Below are 17,287 nucleotides of genomic sequence, written 5' to 3'. Positions count from 1 at the left end.
GTTAAGGAGAAAAAATTGTGTTTAAAAGATAGGATCCTTTAAGTACCAGAGAATAAGATAAATGAATGTTTCCTAGATTTCATGCTTTTTAACAATATAGTTGTATATCCAAGGTCTTTCAGAGACCAGCAGCAATAGCGCAAGCCATGATGACAGAATTGATCCCAATATTAGTACAGATATTGAGAATGACACTGATCTGGTTGTGCTGGATTCCTGTAGTTGTGTGTCATTTCTGCTTTTCCTGTTCTTCATACCCTTTATAATATAAGCATTCAGTAGCCCACGCTGACACTGTTTACATATCAGATTTGGAGCAGTACAAACATTTATATGTTTTCTGACCTATTTACAACTAACTACGTGACTAAATAACTAATGAACTCCCAAAAATTGTTAATGGGTTAGTCACCCTTTCATTTCCGCCTATCCTTGCAGAAAGACTTGGGGATTGTTTCATTATGATAATCTATCTCCTATTGGTTATGTGATGTGTCCTCAGCAGCAAGGCCTCCACTGACCACAAGGAGGGGGTCCATTGTATCACTGTCTAGAAGGTGAATGAAAGCAGCCATTTGCATTGGTTCCTGCTGCCTGAGGCAAAAAATCAAATGGCGACTGATCTTCCCCCAATCGCAGGCTTAATCTTTCAGCTTGTTGTAAAAGATATGCTGGTGCAGTCTGCCATATATTCTACTCACATCTAGAGCCCTAAAGAGGTTGTGCTGGATTTCAAAACATGGCTGATGGGAGCAACATCACATCCACTAGTCACATAGCCATTCTGCAGTCCAAAAAATATTCGTTGCAGGGACATTCTATCTTGAGACAGGCTACTATGGAACATTCTACAGTACTGTGTACAGGGGTCGCTATGGGACATTATACTGTGTGCAGGGGCCACTATAGGACATTATATTGTTTGCAGGGGCCACTATAGGACATTATATTGTTTGCAGGGGCCACTATGGGACATTATACTGTGTGGAGGGGCTGTTGTGACACATCATACTGTGTGGAGGGGCCACTATGGGACATTATACTGCATAGAGGCCACCTTAGGACATTATACTGTATGATGGGGCCAATGTGGGACATTATCTGTGTAAATGGGGTGTTATATAGTGGGGGGGCAAGGAAAGGGGGGCTCAAGTCAAAATTTTGTTATGGGGCCCAGCCCAGTCTTTGCTAATTACGCCCATGTATATATATAAATATGTCTAATCTGTGGGGGGCCCACTCAGTATCTACACTGAGCAGTTCCATTAATACAGATGAAAGCATTCATGGCACTCTTAACAGTATCAGGTCCTCTTCACATAGTGGAATCTGGTGTTGATTATATGGCGGATTTCACCCCCAAATCCGTGGCAGATTCTTTCCTAATTTTGCATTCCATTGAAAACTATTGGAGAAGGACGCTGGGAAAAAAAAAAAAAAAAGCGTCCGGCTTGGCTTGAGACTCCCCACTGGTTAGACCCATTTATTTGAGCATAATCAGCAGTGCAAAGCCACAACGGAATACTGATGTTCCCCATCGGCATTCCACCACCGTGAAAGGAGGGGCAGATATCCGCCTCAAATTCCTCTTTACCTTCCAATGTCTGAACAGGTTCTATCTACTTTTATAGAATGGACCGTATTACAGCCCTCTGAAGTAGCTCTGCCTCAGCAAAAAACACCCACTTTCAGTTGTTTTTTTGCTGTAGTGCTCATGAATTACTCCAAAAGGGGCCACTGAGGCTCTGTCGCTCTGGAATGTAAGTATGAGTAAAACCATAAATTGGACACTCATTCTGCAATGGTTCACTACATTAACAGACACATATTACACATCTGACAATGCAACTGTTTTTTACAGTCAAACATATATGTGCAAACTTTTTGTAGTGCTCCAAGTGAGACATTACATATATATGTACCACTCATGCAGGGGGTGAGAGGTCTGGGGGCTTACGCCTTCTCAGGGGCCCCACTGTCTCAGTGACCCTCTGAGGGATTTATCTGTTCCCCTGTGAGCCAGTCCGATTCTTGGTACAGGTATATACAATTCTGCTAGTAAGTACTGATCCCTGTAAGTACTGATTTATGTTGCATTTTTAAGCAAAGAGGAAAGTTAAGTGGTAATAAGTTTGCAGATAGACACCAATAAGACAAACCTTCCATGGAAAGTGAAAGGTTTTGCCAGGTCTTTTGCAACATCCAAGTCTATGCTTCATCTAAAATGAATGTGGGCTTTATCCAAACTTTATAATAGTGGACAGTTCCAGTTGTCTGCCTAATTGATTCTTTATAACTATATCTAGGGGCTGCCAAAACATGCTAACATGCTAAATTACTAATCCTTGCACAGTACAATTGGGATTATACAGAGTAAACTATTAGTCTGATCAGAATGAATATTCCTTTGTTTATATTGTGCTGATCTCATGGCTCCAACAGCTATACGACATGGAGTCATTATGTTTCATGTGCCCTATTGGAGCACCTGTCAGAGAACTATTTTCCAGTTTATATAGAAAATTAATGAACTTGAACAATAAAGTGCTTCAGGAAACTAGAGTGAATAATTCTTATAAAATAACTCTTCTTTTGCTATTGCCTATAAATACAAAGACTGGAAATTGAAAAATGCAATTTCATCCCTGGTTGTTTTTCTCGTGGTTATAAGGTTTACTTAGCGTAAATGCCACGATTTTGCTGCGGCAGAGTCATTTTACAGTTCCTGCAAAGTGGATGGGTTTCTGACTCATCTCTTCCATACATTGTAAAACAATATCCACAGCTGACAGGCTGCGATTGCTGTATGTCAATTATACCTACTGAAAAGCTGGCGGTGTCCTTATAGATATATTGGAAGCAATAAAGCAAACAAAACAGGAGGACACTCACTGCAGAGCTGGATATCTTTGCTTAAAGTTCAGTCCTTTATTTAGATGCATTAAAAACAACTCCTGGGAGGGAGTTAAAGCAATACAGGCATCGAGGCAACAGCTGTTTTGCGCTACCAATAGGGCTTTCTCAGGCCTAATATGCACCAAAAACACATAAACTTAACAGGATTATATACATAGTGCCTCAGTCAAGCTGTAATCGGCAGCTGGTGTGTAAATTTTCTGATAACCAATCAACAACGAGCATATTACGCCCTTTTTCTGTTGGCTCCTCCCCTAAAACTGGCGGAGTCTCACAGCGGCCCCTCCACACAGTATAATGTCCCATAGTGGCCCCTCCAGACAGTATCACGTCCTATAGCAACCGCCTCACACAGTATAATGTCTCTTCAGACCCCAGAGTCTAATGATCTGAGGCCCAGAGGAGGTGATTAAACATAAACAATATACTCACCTCTCCTGGGCTCTGGCATCTGTCTTCCAGCCTCTTCTGGTCTTAAAGTTGTCACAAATTACGTCAAAGACCACTGACGCCTGTGATTGGGCCTCAGTGGTCACATTGGCGTCATGATTGCGTAATTTTACATGATGACGACAATGTAACTGCTGAAGCCCAATCACAGGCCTCAGCAGTCTCTGATGTCATTTGTGACATCCCTACACCCAGAAGAGGCCTGAATTCCTGCGTCGAAGCCCAGGAGTGGTGAGTAACACTGTTTATTAAGTTTGATCACCTCCCCTGGCTTCAGATCATTACACTCTGCGATCTGAAGAGACTCCAGAGTATAGTAGCATTTTCAGTATGGACCTGTTCAGTATGAACCTTGTACAATGAATCTCTAAGGTGCACCCAACAAATACTCTCAGTGACATCTGGCAGCCTCTGCTTTAGAGGAATAGAATGGCGGCCACTGGGATACACTCTTCAGCAGTAGTTAGGGTAAGGGACCTTGAGCAAAGAAGCTTGCCAGCCCATATTCCAGTCCGCCCATTGGAAATTTTTCCAGTAACATACATTGCCAATTCGCCCCTGCCTACAGCAGATGAGCACTGCAGCTGAAGAGAGGACAGGTAAGTACTAAGCACTATGGAGGCCACTCTTTAGGGATGACTGTGTGAAGGACATTATCCCATATTGGGGACACTGTATGGGGGACAGTATCCTGTATGGGGTTATTGTATGGGGACCACTGTACTCTATGGAGGCCACTACATGTTGCCATTATATTGTATGAGGGCCACTGTATGGGGGCATTACTGTATAGGGGCCTCTGTATAGTGGGACATAATACTTTATGGGGACCACCATATAGGGTTAGTATACTCTATGAGGGCCATTATAAAGGTTTTTTTTTATAAAGTATGGGACCTCTATATGGAGAACGTTATACTGTATCAGGGCCACTATATGGAGGGGACAGTATAGTGTATGTTCCACTTCTAGGTCAACATCAGAATCTGCCCTGATTCTGCCTCCCGTTGTTTCTAATGGTAGGCAGAGTATGAAGTAGAATGCTGAAAAAAATAAGCATCCTGCTCAATCTTTCCGCTGATTCCAGCCTCAGAGTCTGTGTTGCGAGACACCACAATGGTTAGGCTCATTCATCTGGGCTTAATCAACGAGGGAAAGCTACGGCAGAAAGCCAAAGCTCTAATTCAGCTTTCCACTGTGGTGAGGCGGAAGGCTAGAAAATGAAGAGGAATCTGAAGCAGATGTCCTCCTAAAATTCCTCTTAATTTCCATTGTGTGAATCTAACATTTAAGGGGGTTGTCCCATGAAAAGCATCCTATCTATGCTGCTAGTTTATGTGGATTTAAGACTTTTCCTAAATACAGTGCTTTATCAAAACTGCTTTGTTTGGCCGCTATCTTAATTCATTCACTTCATTGTTTACACTCAGTTTCTATGGCCAGGGGGCTTATCTGCTCAGTTCCCAAGTGACATAGCTGCCTGCTCTCAGGGGGGGATGGAGGGGCTGAGTGCTCAGCAGCAGTTCTGAGCTGTGTATGTCTGACAAGTAACGGAGCTCTTCAGATAGGGGAGGGGGGAGGTGAAAGCTCCAGCATTTCTGATTCTGGTCTAATTGAATTTACCTGATAAGGGCTGAGATAAGGAGTCCATTACCTCTGTATGTAATGCAAGCTGACTCAAATCCAGCTCTGCTACATCAGCCTCTACATCAGCTTCAAATTGTGGTAATGCATTTACAACCAATCACTCATAACTGACTGCAAACCTAGCAGATAGCAGGGTCGGACTGGCCTTCCGGGGAACCGGTGAATTCCCCCAGTGGGCCCCGACTGTTAATTCCTCATTTAGCCATGGTAGATGCATTGTTCAGGGGCCCAAATGGGATCCTGAGCAATGCATTTGCCTCAACACACAGGGGCTCCCATTAGCTGATGCAGAAGCTGTACATGGTGCCCTCCTGATATATAGGAAAAGTATATATATATATATCCTATTAATATTATAAATGTGAAAGTTTGTGAGTTTGTGGGTTTGTGTGTTTGGATGTTTGCATGTTCGGATGTTTGTTCCTCAATCACGCAAAAACCGCTCCACCGATTTGGCTGAAATTTTCCACAAACATAGTTAATACACCCGATTAAACAATAGGCTACTTTTTGTCACAATAGCGCACATACGTTTTTCCCAGGACTCTTTGGATGTTCGGATGTTTGGCGGTCAATCACGCAAAAACCGCTCCACCGATTTGGCTGAAATTTTCCACAAACATAGTTATTACACTCGATTAAACAATAGGCTACTTTTCGTCACAATAGCGCACATACGTTTGTGCCGGGACCCCCACAAAACCTAAACTCACACCACCATCTCTGCAATCTCACACACTTTGGACCATAGCAAGCCACAAAATTCATATTGCCCTCTACAGCCTCGCCCCTAACCCCACACAATCACATACATATACTTTACCACTTTGCCCCTCACCTTAACGATTCTCTAGGAGGCGCTCTTTAACGCTCCGGAGCAGCCATGTTTGCCCCCACCACTCTGACAATCCGCGACACCACCCACCCATGTCAATACCCCTAGGCGGTCTAATAAATGCAAAAAAAAAAGTTTAAAAAAAGTAAAAAAAATATAAAAAAAATAAATAAAAAGGATTAAAAATTCAAATCACCCCCCTTTCCCTAGGTTTATTGTACTAACAGAAAATGCGCAATATGCATTAAACCAAAATTTGACCGGTGCAAAAGTATGGGCACCTCAACAGAAAAGTGACATTAATATTTAGTAGATCCTCCTTTTGCAAAGATAACAGCCTCTAGTCGCTTCCTGTAGCTTTTAATCAGTTCCTGGATCCTGGATAAAGGTATTTTGGACAAACAATTCAAGTTCAGTTAAGTTAGATGGTCGCCGAGCATGGACAGCCCGCTTCAAATCATCCCACAGATGTTCAATGATATTCAGGTCTGGGGACTGGGATGGCCATTCCAGAACATTGTCATTGTTCCTCTGCATGAATGCCTGAGTTGATTTGGAGCAGTGTTTTGGATAATTGTCTTGCTGAAATATCCATCCCCGGCGTAACTTCAACTTCGTCACTGATTCTTGAACATTATTCTCAAGAATCAGCTGATACTGAGTGGAATCCATGCGACCCTCAACTTTAACAAGATTCCCGGTGCCGGCATTGGCCACACAGCCCCAAAGCATGATGGAACCTCCACCAAATTTTACAGTGGGTAGCAAGTGTTTTTCTTGGAATGCTGTTTCTTTTTGGACACCATGCATAACGCCTTTTTTTATAACCAAACAACTCAATCTTTGTTTCCAAAATGAAGTTGGCTTGTCCAAATGTGCTTTTGCATACCTCAGGCAACTCTATTTGTGGCGTACGTGCAGAAACGGCTTCTTTCTCATCACTCTCCCATACAGCTTCTCCTTGTGCAAAGTTCGCTGTATTGCTGACTGATGCACAGTGACACCATCTGCAGCAAGATGATGCTGCAGCTCTTTGGAGGTGGTCTGTGGATTGTCCTTGACTCTTCTCACCATTCTTCTTCTCTGCCTTTCTGATATTTTTCTTGGCCTGCCACTTCTGGGCTTAACAAGAACTGTCCCTGTAGTCTTCCATTTCCTTACTATGTTCCTCACAGTGGAAACTGACAGGTTAAATCTCTGAGACAACGTTTTGTATCCTTCCCCTGAACAACTATGTTGAACAATCTTTGTTTTCAGATCATTTGAGAGCGGGCTGTCCATGTTCGGCGACCATCAAACTTAACTGAACTTGAATTGTTTTGTAGAAAGAAATGGTCCAAAATACCTTCATCCAGGATCCAGGAACTGATTAAAAGCTACAGGAAGCGACTAGAGGCTGTTATCTTTGCAAAAGGAGGATGTACTAAATATTAATGTCACTTTTCTGTTGAGGTGCCCATACTTTTGCACCGGTCAAATTTTGGTTTAATGCATATTGCACATTTTCTGTTAGTACAATAAACCTCATTTCAATCCTGAAATATTACTGTGTCCATCAGTTATTAGATATATCAAACTGAAATGGCTGTTGCAAATACCAAAATATTTAGAACTAAAAATGATTAAGATTAATAGGGGTGCCCAAACTTTTTCATAGGACTGTATATATATAGGAGGACACCAGGTAAAGCTTCAGCATTAGCTAATGGCCGCTTGTAATCCTCTCACTTATCTGTTGTAGCGACCGCTCCTTTCTTCTCTGTCCTTGCTGCCTGAACTTCTTCCCTCCCCCCTCCCCCTCATAAACTATTGCCTTATCTCTCACATCGGAGTGTGTGGGGAAGACAGGGACAGTCTGCTCCGATGCTTCACTTCTGACAAAGGTGAGTATATTCTTTTGGTCCGGAAACACCCCTGCCACCAGACCAAGATCCCAGGCTCTGGGCCGCGCCGCCCCACTGGCACAGCACCACAGAAGCAGCAGACACCACGCAGCACCGCACCGTGTGAACAGATCTCAAGAATTCACCTTACCATATTGCCCCAGTCAGAGGACTGAGAGCTAGTAGGTGGGTCCCTTTTTGCAGTCTCCTGCTAATTAAAGACACCTGGGCAAAATGTTTTTGCCTTGGTACCAGCACTCCCCCCATTTTGCCCAGGTGTTTTTAATTAGCAGGAGATTGCAAAAAGGGACCCACCTACTAGCTCTCAGTCCTCTGACTGGGGCAATACGGTAAGGTGAATTCTTGAGATCTGTTCACACGGTGCGGTGCTGCGTGGTGTCTGCTGCTTCTGTGGCTCTGTGCCCGTGGGGCGACCCGGCCCGGCCCAGAGCGTGGGGGCTTGGTCTAGTGGCAGGGGTGTTGGCGGACCACTGGGTCGCTCACCCTGCGGGTGCTGTGTTGCAGTTGTGGTGGTTGCTGTGCAGCACCGCGCCCAGTAGAGTAGGGACCCACTATAAAGAGGTCACTGTGAAGTGGCTAGTGGGCCACTGATCAATATGTATACTAAGAACCTCATGTTCGGTATTGTAAAATTTGCTGAGAAGCGCCTGATCAATGTATAAGGTTGGGATGTGCGGGCCATGTTTTTCTCTTTTTGTACATCTTTGGTACAAGAAGCTGCTCCACAATTTCCCCATTAGTTTTTGCAACCCGATACAAGAGGTCATTATTCATAGCAAAATGTAGGAATTGGTGGTCAGCATCAGGTTCCTGAGGCACATTGTTAACAACTGTCACATTTTCACGAGCATTAGCAAGAGTGGGATCTCTCAACTGGGCAGTACCAAAATTATCCGGTGAGACCTCTAATTCAGGTATATTAGGCTCAGGAGCTGGGGGAGAGGCATCATCCTCCTCTCTAGCTAGGACCTGTAACGGAAAGGTGTCGCCCTCCTCATGCACTTTGGGTGTAGGCGGGGTTTCCACATTTGGCTGTGTGGCTTTACCTTTTCCCCACAAATCCCAGAACAAAGGGAAATCACGTCCCAAAATCACATTATGCATAAGTCTTTTTACAACACCCACTTCATAATAAACAGATCCTACTATAGTCTCTATTGTGACCTTGGACATGGGGTAGTCCTTGACATCCCCATGGATGCAACAAACACTCATACGTTTGTCCGGGATAAAGTCCCCAGCTATCAAGCTGGCATGCACCAGAGTGACCAGGCTACCAGAGTCCAACAACACCTGGACAGAATGGCCATTCACCACAACTTGGCAGACCTGAGGCCCAGTCTCTAGTCCTGGTGCCGCAGCACAGACAGGTCTGGCAAATAATGATTGACGCCTACCAGTGTCACAGTCCATTGACTCAGAGGTGAATAGGCACTGGGCAGCAATATGTCCCCGCTCATGGCATCTTCAACATTGTAGCAGCCCTGGTTTCTCCAGCAGAGAATCCCTTCTTGGGCTGGTGGACTGCCTGGAAAACCCATCACGAGCTCTTTTCCCTCCGCTCTCAAATATTGGTCTTACCAGGAGGTGCCCTCTGCCAGGTGTTCCTGGGGGATGGTCGAGCTGTAGGGTCATCACGGAGTTCCACCTCAGTCACCAGGTATCTTTCCAGAAGGCTGACGAGCTGGTTGACATCTTTGGGGTCTCCATGTCCAACCCAGTGCTGCAACGCAGGAGGAAGAGCTCTGGTGAACCGGTCTAGGACCACCTTCTCCACCATCTTTGCAGGGGTACAGGTGTCTGGTTCCAGCCACTTTTTCACCAGGTGAATCAGGTCATACGTCTGGGACCTGGTAGGCTTGTCCATATAGTAGCTCCAGGTATATATCCGCCGGGTACGGATAGCAGTGGTTACCCCCAGCCGAGCAAGAATTTCTGCCTTTAGTTTGTTATAGTCCTGGACATCTTGCTGGCAGAGGTCATAATAGGCCTTCTGGGGTTCTCCGGTCAAATAGGGTGCAATGACATCTGCCCAGTCAGCAGCTGGCAGTTTCTCCCGTTCAGCTACTCTCTCAAACACAGTTAGGAAGGCCTCCACATCATCTTCTGGGGTCATCTTTTGCAAAGCTCTTTGCACAGCCCGCTTCTCATCTCTGTGCTCCACAGGTCTCTGCAGGCCAGTGACACCAGTCTCTTTAAGGAGCGTAATCTGCTCCAACAGCGAACGGTTGGTCTCCTGTTGCTGCACATTGGACTGCACAAGATGCTTCAGTATCTCCTCCATAGTCTGGGTCTGTATAGCGGCAGCAGCCTTTATCCAGGACATAAAAAAAAAAAATAAAAAAATTTCTCCAGCAAGGAGTGGATGTGTCGTTGCCTCTAGCAACCGCTGTACGCCCGCGTCCTCCACCAATTGTCAGGGTCTGGGGTTGCTAGGTGGGGTGGCATAGACACACAAGTCCAGTTTCTTTAGTCCAAAACAAAGGTAGAGTTTATTTTCACTCAAAAATATAGTGCAGCAACAAAGGAAACAATACAAAATAAATACCTGCCTGGCTAGGCTCTAACTAAACATAGAATAGGTTACCTCACCTAGAATCACAGAAATCCAAAAGCCAGTAGAATCATTCAGGACACAGCTCCAAAAATATGACCTCTCTCTTTGGCTCTCCAGCCAAGCTCTGCCAAGAGTCTGCTGCTGGAGTTGGCTTCTTAAACCTCCTTGACAAGGAGAACTCTCTGCAGCTGAGTCGCTGCCAGAACATCCCCAAAGTGTGGACTGGAGGGGGGTGGAATGACAGGTCCCACTACCAACCTACCTGTCATTCCTAAAAATCCACCCCAATACTGAGCATTTAGCAAAATGCTCAGCAGACGAAAGTTGTCTGCTGAGAACAAACATTCCTTCTGGAGTTTTCTCATCTCATCTACCTTAGTAGACTGGGTGAGATGTACACCCCCTCCATTACCTGACCAGCCTTCGGCTTACACTAACTATTAGTAAATCTGGGCCTATTATATTAATTTTATTTTTCATCAAGTTTAAAGATTAAGCTTAATTTACACAAAACCTTGAAGTCTTGATATAAGATGTGGCCTCTGTTATACTTTATAGACTCTCTGCATCTTCCTGCAAATCTCTGACTTCAGTGTAAATATTTTTTTGTAACTTTAATAAGAAAGCAAACGTATTATATGAGAACATTTTATGCCTTTAGAATTTGGCCCCCAACCATGTTGTCCAGTTTGTATTTTCCTAAACCAGAAACAAATGTTATCTTGGCCATATTGCAACAACCTGTCCGACGAACAGCTCTGTGCCGAGTGCAGCCAAGAGTCGCCCCTCGCTTCACGTCTCCCCTGTTTAATAATGCAGCAGTGTCTATACAGCACTTGGCACTGAGAGTTGTCTCTCTGAATCTTTCATCTCTTGTGGATGTCTTTACAAGCTGTGCACTTGCAGGAGAGTTAAATCCCTGGCAGTCCGACAGCAGCATCAAATCCGGACATAAAACTGTAAAATAATTGTTACTGAAATGGGACAAATGGTTTAATCACTCACGTGCTTTCCTGCGTCCCAGAGAGTCAGATGAACGCCTGCACAAAATGTTTTGTTTTTTTTTTACAAAAAAAGACAAGACATTGATTACAAGGAAATTTTTAGCTTTTTCTCCCATTATTAGCAATTTAGCAAAAAGTACTCCCATTGAATCGTCACCAATGGTGCTTTACCAGACACTTCAAGTTCACAAGAGTGGGGATTTGCTTCCTTACTTCCAATTGACACATCAGGGCAGACATGTACGCTAATCTACAGGGACCTTCATTACTTTTTTTTTCTCTCTCTCTTCATTTCTTTTGATAAAATGGTCAAAGAGGGTTGTCCGGGAAAGTTTTTATTTCAATAATAAAAAATTTCTTATGTCTCTGTTTTTTAAATAAATACTTTATTTGTCTTAGTATTGGCAGTTTAGCATTGACCATGTCCAAGGTGGGCCTTAGAGTTAGATTTAATAAAAAGCCTAGCACTAACTCCCCACCAATTATTACCTCGGTAGTCGGTACCCATGTCAACAGGGTTCCTAGGAATAACCGTATATCATCCAATTATTATTATTTTTTTAAAAATGACGCAGGGTTCCCCTTTCCCAATTTTTCATAACCAGCCAGATAAGGCTTCGTTCACATCTGCGTTGATATTCTGTCCGGGGGAGTCCGCATGAGGACCACCCCAAACGGAATACCGAACGTAACTGCAAGTGGTGTGCCAGTGAAAGAACATGGATCCCCATAGACTATAATCTACTTTCCTGTCCGCATGATTTGTGCGGGCAGTGCGCGGCAAGCACATGGACCCCATTATAGTCTATGGGGTCCATGCAGCGCTGCACCTCCCATGAGGCGACCTGAAGTGACCGCAGGGCCTCGGGAGGGCGGCATTTTTGCTGACCTAAGCCAGTCCAGGACAAGCTGTCCTGGACTGGCTTAGCGTCACCGTGTCTGCAGCCCGACACGGGAAGCGAGCGGTGTATTGGGGCAGCCCTTCTGGACACAGCGCTGCTCCAGCGGCCGCCCCTCACACTCAGGCAGAGAGCAGGTATTCTCCCTGCCTGCGAACGCCGCTCGCTCCGCTCAGCCACGCCCCTTTCAGCTTGACCCTGCCCCCTTCCACTCGACCCCGCCCCTTTCTTGCGACCCCCGTCCCACAGCTCCGCCCCTCCTCCGGGGGGGGGGCGCTTTCTGACGCCGCTTCAGGCGGCAGAAAGCCCAGGTTCACCACTGGGTCCATGTGCTTTTATTGCACACCACTTGAAGTTGCGTTCAGTATTCCATTCAGGAGGGCCCCATGCGGACTTCACGAACGAAATACCGAACGCAGATGTGAACGAAGGGTAATAAAAGAAGCAACAACCTGACGTTATCAGGGTGGATAGCAGCCTGTGGTAGTCCTGATCCCCAGCTGTCTATTTAAATGGATGATATCAGGCTCTTCCCCATATAATTTGAGGGTAATGCATTACACTAACTAACATGTGCACAACATTTAACAAGGAGGTGTGCTTACATCATAAATAAGTACCACAGAAAAACTAGTCTAAAAAAAAGTTCAATTTCCACTGATATTTTCTGCAAATATTTTCTAACATTTTTCTGCAACTAAGTTGTGATCATATCCTTAGGCTAAGGCCCCACAGGCCGTAATCGCAGCGTTAAAGCGCTGCAGAAAGAACCGCGGTGTGAACGCATTGCGGTTATTTCCGCAGCACTTTTAAGAGAAAGTTCAGAGTTTTCCTCTGCGGACTTTCTCCTAACATTATATCGCCGGCGTTTCCATAGATATAATTGACATGCTGCGATTTGCAAAGCCGCAACAGCTGTCCGCACTGCGTTTTTTTTCCGCAAAGTGGGCATGGGATTCGCATGAATCCCATCCCCTTTGCTTGCACTGTAAAACGCTGCAATTTTTCCCGCAGCATCTCCGCTGCGGGCAAATCGCAGCGTTTACGTCCCGTGGGGCCCCAGCCTTAGAGTTGGAGGCTACTTTAATTAAAGAGGTTGTGATGAAATGGGCTACTGCAGTCTGTCAAAATGAACACATCTTGTGCTAAGAACCTCATGTTCATTTTTGAGAAGTTATGCTCACGCAGTACTAGATCACTGTATATTGTTGGATGTGCATTTAATATTCTTTCTTCTTCACTTTTTTAGAGACTTAACAGTGTGTAATATGATTTTGTTTTCTTTTTTTTGCAGTCTTCTGCCAATATGTCAGTAAAATTGAAGTTCAGCTCTCCCAGTGATGGTCTCGCCGGGATCGGTAGGAGTCGATCCTTTGCTGGTTTCAGTACATTACAAGTTCGAAAGACGTCGTAAGTAATGAAATGTGATTACCAGAAGTGGCAGCCTCCCTTTTGTCTTTGTAGACCTAAGGGTCTGGAACACATTAGGACTTGTTTGATGGGTTATGAGACCAGTATACAAGGTATTCCTATAACATGACCTAATTGATGATGTTTCAGCCCCATAAAATCTTCTTTGCAAATTGTTTTGAGTGTTTTCCTGGTTCCAGACCCTTCTCAGTGATATAGAGAGCACCTTTTACAAGGTATTTTAAAACTCCTCTCTGTCCAGGTGTTTGTAGGATGCCTCAGTTCAGTATTATATCAGGCAGTCTGTGGATACAGTGCAGTAGTATCATGTCTACGTTTCTAACAGAAATAATTTCCAGTATCCTCTAATTCAGTGTAAGTGCAATATTTACTGAAGTATGGCAGCAGACTCCATGCAGGAAGCCTGTAAAATCAATACGTCTACCATCTAGCAAACATCTAGGAAATGATGTACGAGAAGGCCCCTGGAAGCTGCAGTATGAAATAATGTAACAGAATCTTCAGACTGGATAACAGATGTCATTGCAGACTTCAGGTGACTGTGTGCGAGATAGAAACCAGACCACTGTCCTCACCAAGTCTGCAAGGCTACTGGGAGAAGGGCTGATGGATTTGTGTACGGAAAATATACATTTTAAACATTTTTCTTCTTTTTGGACCTCACTTTGTTTCACATATTAAAGAGTATTTTCCTACTGAAACTGAAACAATTCTCATCTACTGTCAAGATGCTTTTAGCCTTTTCTTCTCAATGTCAGCTAATATGAAGGAGGGGTGACAACCACTAGGCTCAAAAGATTTGTTACTAAGCTTTTTCATAGTCTTTTGTTTCATACCAATTAGATATGTTATAAAAGTCTGTATGGCTGCAGGAATAGCCACTGATCCCAAGAATGCCTTGCTTTATGTTAAAGACAAGTTTTCTTTTACAAAAGCCATTTATTTTTACACTTCTGGTATTGTCCTTTGTCTTTATTTTTCAGGCAGTCACTTCGGAAAAACTCTGTAAAGTCAAAGATGTCTGTCCGGTCTGAGAAGTTGTACCCATCTCTGAGAAAAGGACCAATCAGGATGGACCCTCATCCTCACCAAGTCAAGAAGATATTCGAAGCTTTAAGGAAAGGACTAAAGTATGTAGGAGATCTCAGAGTGTGTTTTCCAATTAAAGAACCAGGTTATTGTTATCTTTCTGATAGTAAGGGTCATCTAGTAAGCTGCAGCTCTGTCATTTTGTTCACTATCCATGTGGGTCCCTTGTTGAACCATGTGATCTGGAGTCTCTTTTGCCAATGTGTAAACACTCTTTGAGGCAGACCGGAAATCAGTCTGTGAAAATGTTTTATTAGAGTCTCATAGACTTACAGGGAGAAAGAGCATGTAAGAATTAGCAAGTCAGACTGCTGGTCTCTAGAGATGGGCAATTCGCTTCAGATAAACAAAAATGGTTGTATAAAGCCATTAACAAGATATTGCGGTGTAAAGCAATGCGTACCAAAGTGCTAAATTTCGTCTGAGCATTGAGGCATCAATGACACTTGGTCCTGAAAAGGGTAAAGTGTGCAAACACCATTAGCAAAACTTGAGTTTATAAAATATATCTCACTAATTCTGTTATTTGCTTTTTGTAATTTTTTGGCTGTTGCATTTAGGTGTATTGCTCCTGGTTCACATCTGTGTTGGTATTCCGTTTTGGGGAGTCTGCATGGACCCCATAGACTATAATGGAGTCTATGTGCTTGCTGCGCACTGCCTGCACGAATCATGCGGAAAGGAAAGTAGATTGTGAACTACTTTCCTGTCCACATGTTCTGTGTGGAGATCTAGCGGTAAGCACACAGACCCCATTATAGTCTATGGGGATCTGTGTGCTTTTACTGCACAACACTTGCAATTGTGTTTGGTATTTCGGGGGGGGGGGACCCCATGCAGACTCCTCCAGATGGAATACGAACGCAGATGTGAATCAACCCTTACTTTAGTGCATGTTCTTAGTATTGTTGGGTATTAGGTGTAGTCCTCTTACTTCTTTTTCCATATGTTGACCTCTTGGGTCCACTGCCACATAGCAAAAATCTTCAAGGTCACACAGGAAATGATCAGTCCTAATATTTTAGTAGTACCAGGATTTGGAAGCTCTAGATGTTCTTAGAGATTACAATCTGAAAACATGTTCATTAGGTGCAGAATTTTCTTAAAAAGAGCTGTGACCTGTGTTGTGGTTTACATAAAAATAATTGGAATACCCTTGGCTAATTTTGCAGTGAGTACCTTGAAGAACATCACACGCAGCTGGATTTCCTGGCCGGCCAACAGAAAGACATAAAAAGAAACTCCAGACTGGTAAGGGTTCTCAGTTACACATTTAGCTGGAGCGTTGCCTCCAGCCAGAGTCTTTACACGGTTAATACCTGTTATTTTCTACTTGTTCAGGCTCAGATATAATTAACTGGTCATTATATCAATGAAATGTGTTGTTTGCAGTACAATTACACACTAGTTGTTTATGGAGAAACACATTGGGCAGATTTATTAATACTGCCTAAAAGTAAAACATCCACTACACTGAGACGAGACAGTTTTAGGATTTAATCACATCATGTCTGGTTCATGTGAAGTAAATGATGATGAATACAGCTTGGGAGTCGTCCTGCCCACATCTTAGCCTAGCCATGCTCACTTTCGGAAAAGTGACAAGGCCCGTCGATGAAATTTCTCATGCGACTCTTTAAGTGGCAAGTGGTGTTAATTGGTAGCAAAAGAACCATGGCAGAAAGGTATTGTGTTTTTATTTTCCATAATTTATCACAGAAAGTCTACAGAGGAAAACGTTCTGCCCCTATTATACCTATATGGAAAATGCGATGGGCATTTATTTCTGCGATGTGTGGATGGGATTGGCTAGAATGCCATCCACTTTGCAGGAACTGTAAAATGCAGTGTTTCTGCTACAGTCAAAATGCTGTGTTTTCACAACATGATCCTATGGCCTAAAAATGCTAATAAATGTGGTTGACAAGGCAAAAGCTTTATCATAAATCAGGAGCATCTGGTGGCTAGCATCTGAAATAAGCTATGATCTGGTGTAGATTCATTTACACCAGAAAACTTCCCAAAAACACTGTGTACAGCATGCTGATAAAAATGCCACTTTCGATAATTTTTGGAGCCAGTGCCATTTAGTCACCTGAGATTTGCAACTGTTTATCGCCATTTTTCTGGCAAAGAGGCATTTTAAATATGTCCTTTTGTGTTAAAGAAGTAAAATGAAGATACTGATTGACTGTCCTCTGTTTTAGGGCTACGTCTATGATCTGGACAAGGTGAGTCTTTTTATGTCCATTTCACTTCTATTATAATTTATAAAGTGTGGTTATATATATATATATATATATATATATACATACTGTATATATATCTTAGCGGGATGGCTGCCAATGGAATCACCTGGCTATGAGGGTTAGACTACCTTCATTTCTGCGTCGGATGCACACTATCTGATATCACAGAAGAGAAGTCATGCAAGAACCTTGCCTCTCTACTGCTTAAGATGCACTATAGAAAGGTGACCCCCCCCCCAAAAAAAAAAAAAAAAGATACCTAGCTATCTTTGGTTGTGTGATGGGGGCCCCCTTAATTAAAATTGT

At 43.6% G+C, this 17,287-nt stretch overlaps 1 protein-coding gene across 1 annotated transcript in view; it reads left to right on the top strand.

The window, feature by feature from the left end:
- Positions 1–17,287, top strand: part of RIPOR3 (RIPOR family member 3) — a 130,956-nt gene that overhangs the window by 72,006 nt on the left and 41,663 nt on the right. Inside the window, exons 2-5 of the mRNA XM_075276822.1 lie at positions 13,507–13,622; positions 14,627–14,773; positions 15,905–15,983; positions 16,940–16,963. Of these exons, the coding sequence (XP_075132923.1) occupies positions 13,519–13,622; positions 14,627–14,773; positions 15,905–15,983; positions 16,940–16,963 (354 nt within the window). The 5' untranslated portion in view covers positions 13,507–13,518. The remainder of the gene's footprint in view (positions 1–13,506; positions 13,623–14,626; positions 14,774–15,904; positions 15,984–16,939; positions 16,964–17,287) is intronic.

This window comes from Leptodactylus fuscus, chromosome 6 (genome assembly GCF_031893055.1).
Source record: "Leptodactylus fuscus isolate aLepFus1 chromosome 6, aLepFus1.hap2, whole genome shotgun sequence".
Lineage (NCBI taxonomy): Eukaryota > Metazoa > Chordata > Amphibia > Anura > Leptodactylidae > Leptodactylus > Leptodactylus fuscus.
The sequence above is the reverse complement of the archived record's forward strand: the minus strand, read 5'-3'. Positions and strand labels throughout refer to the sequence as shown.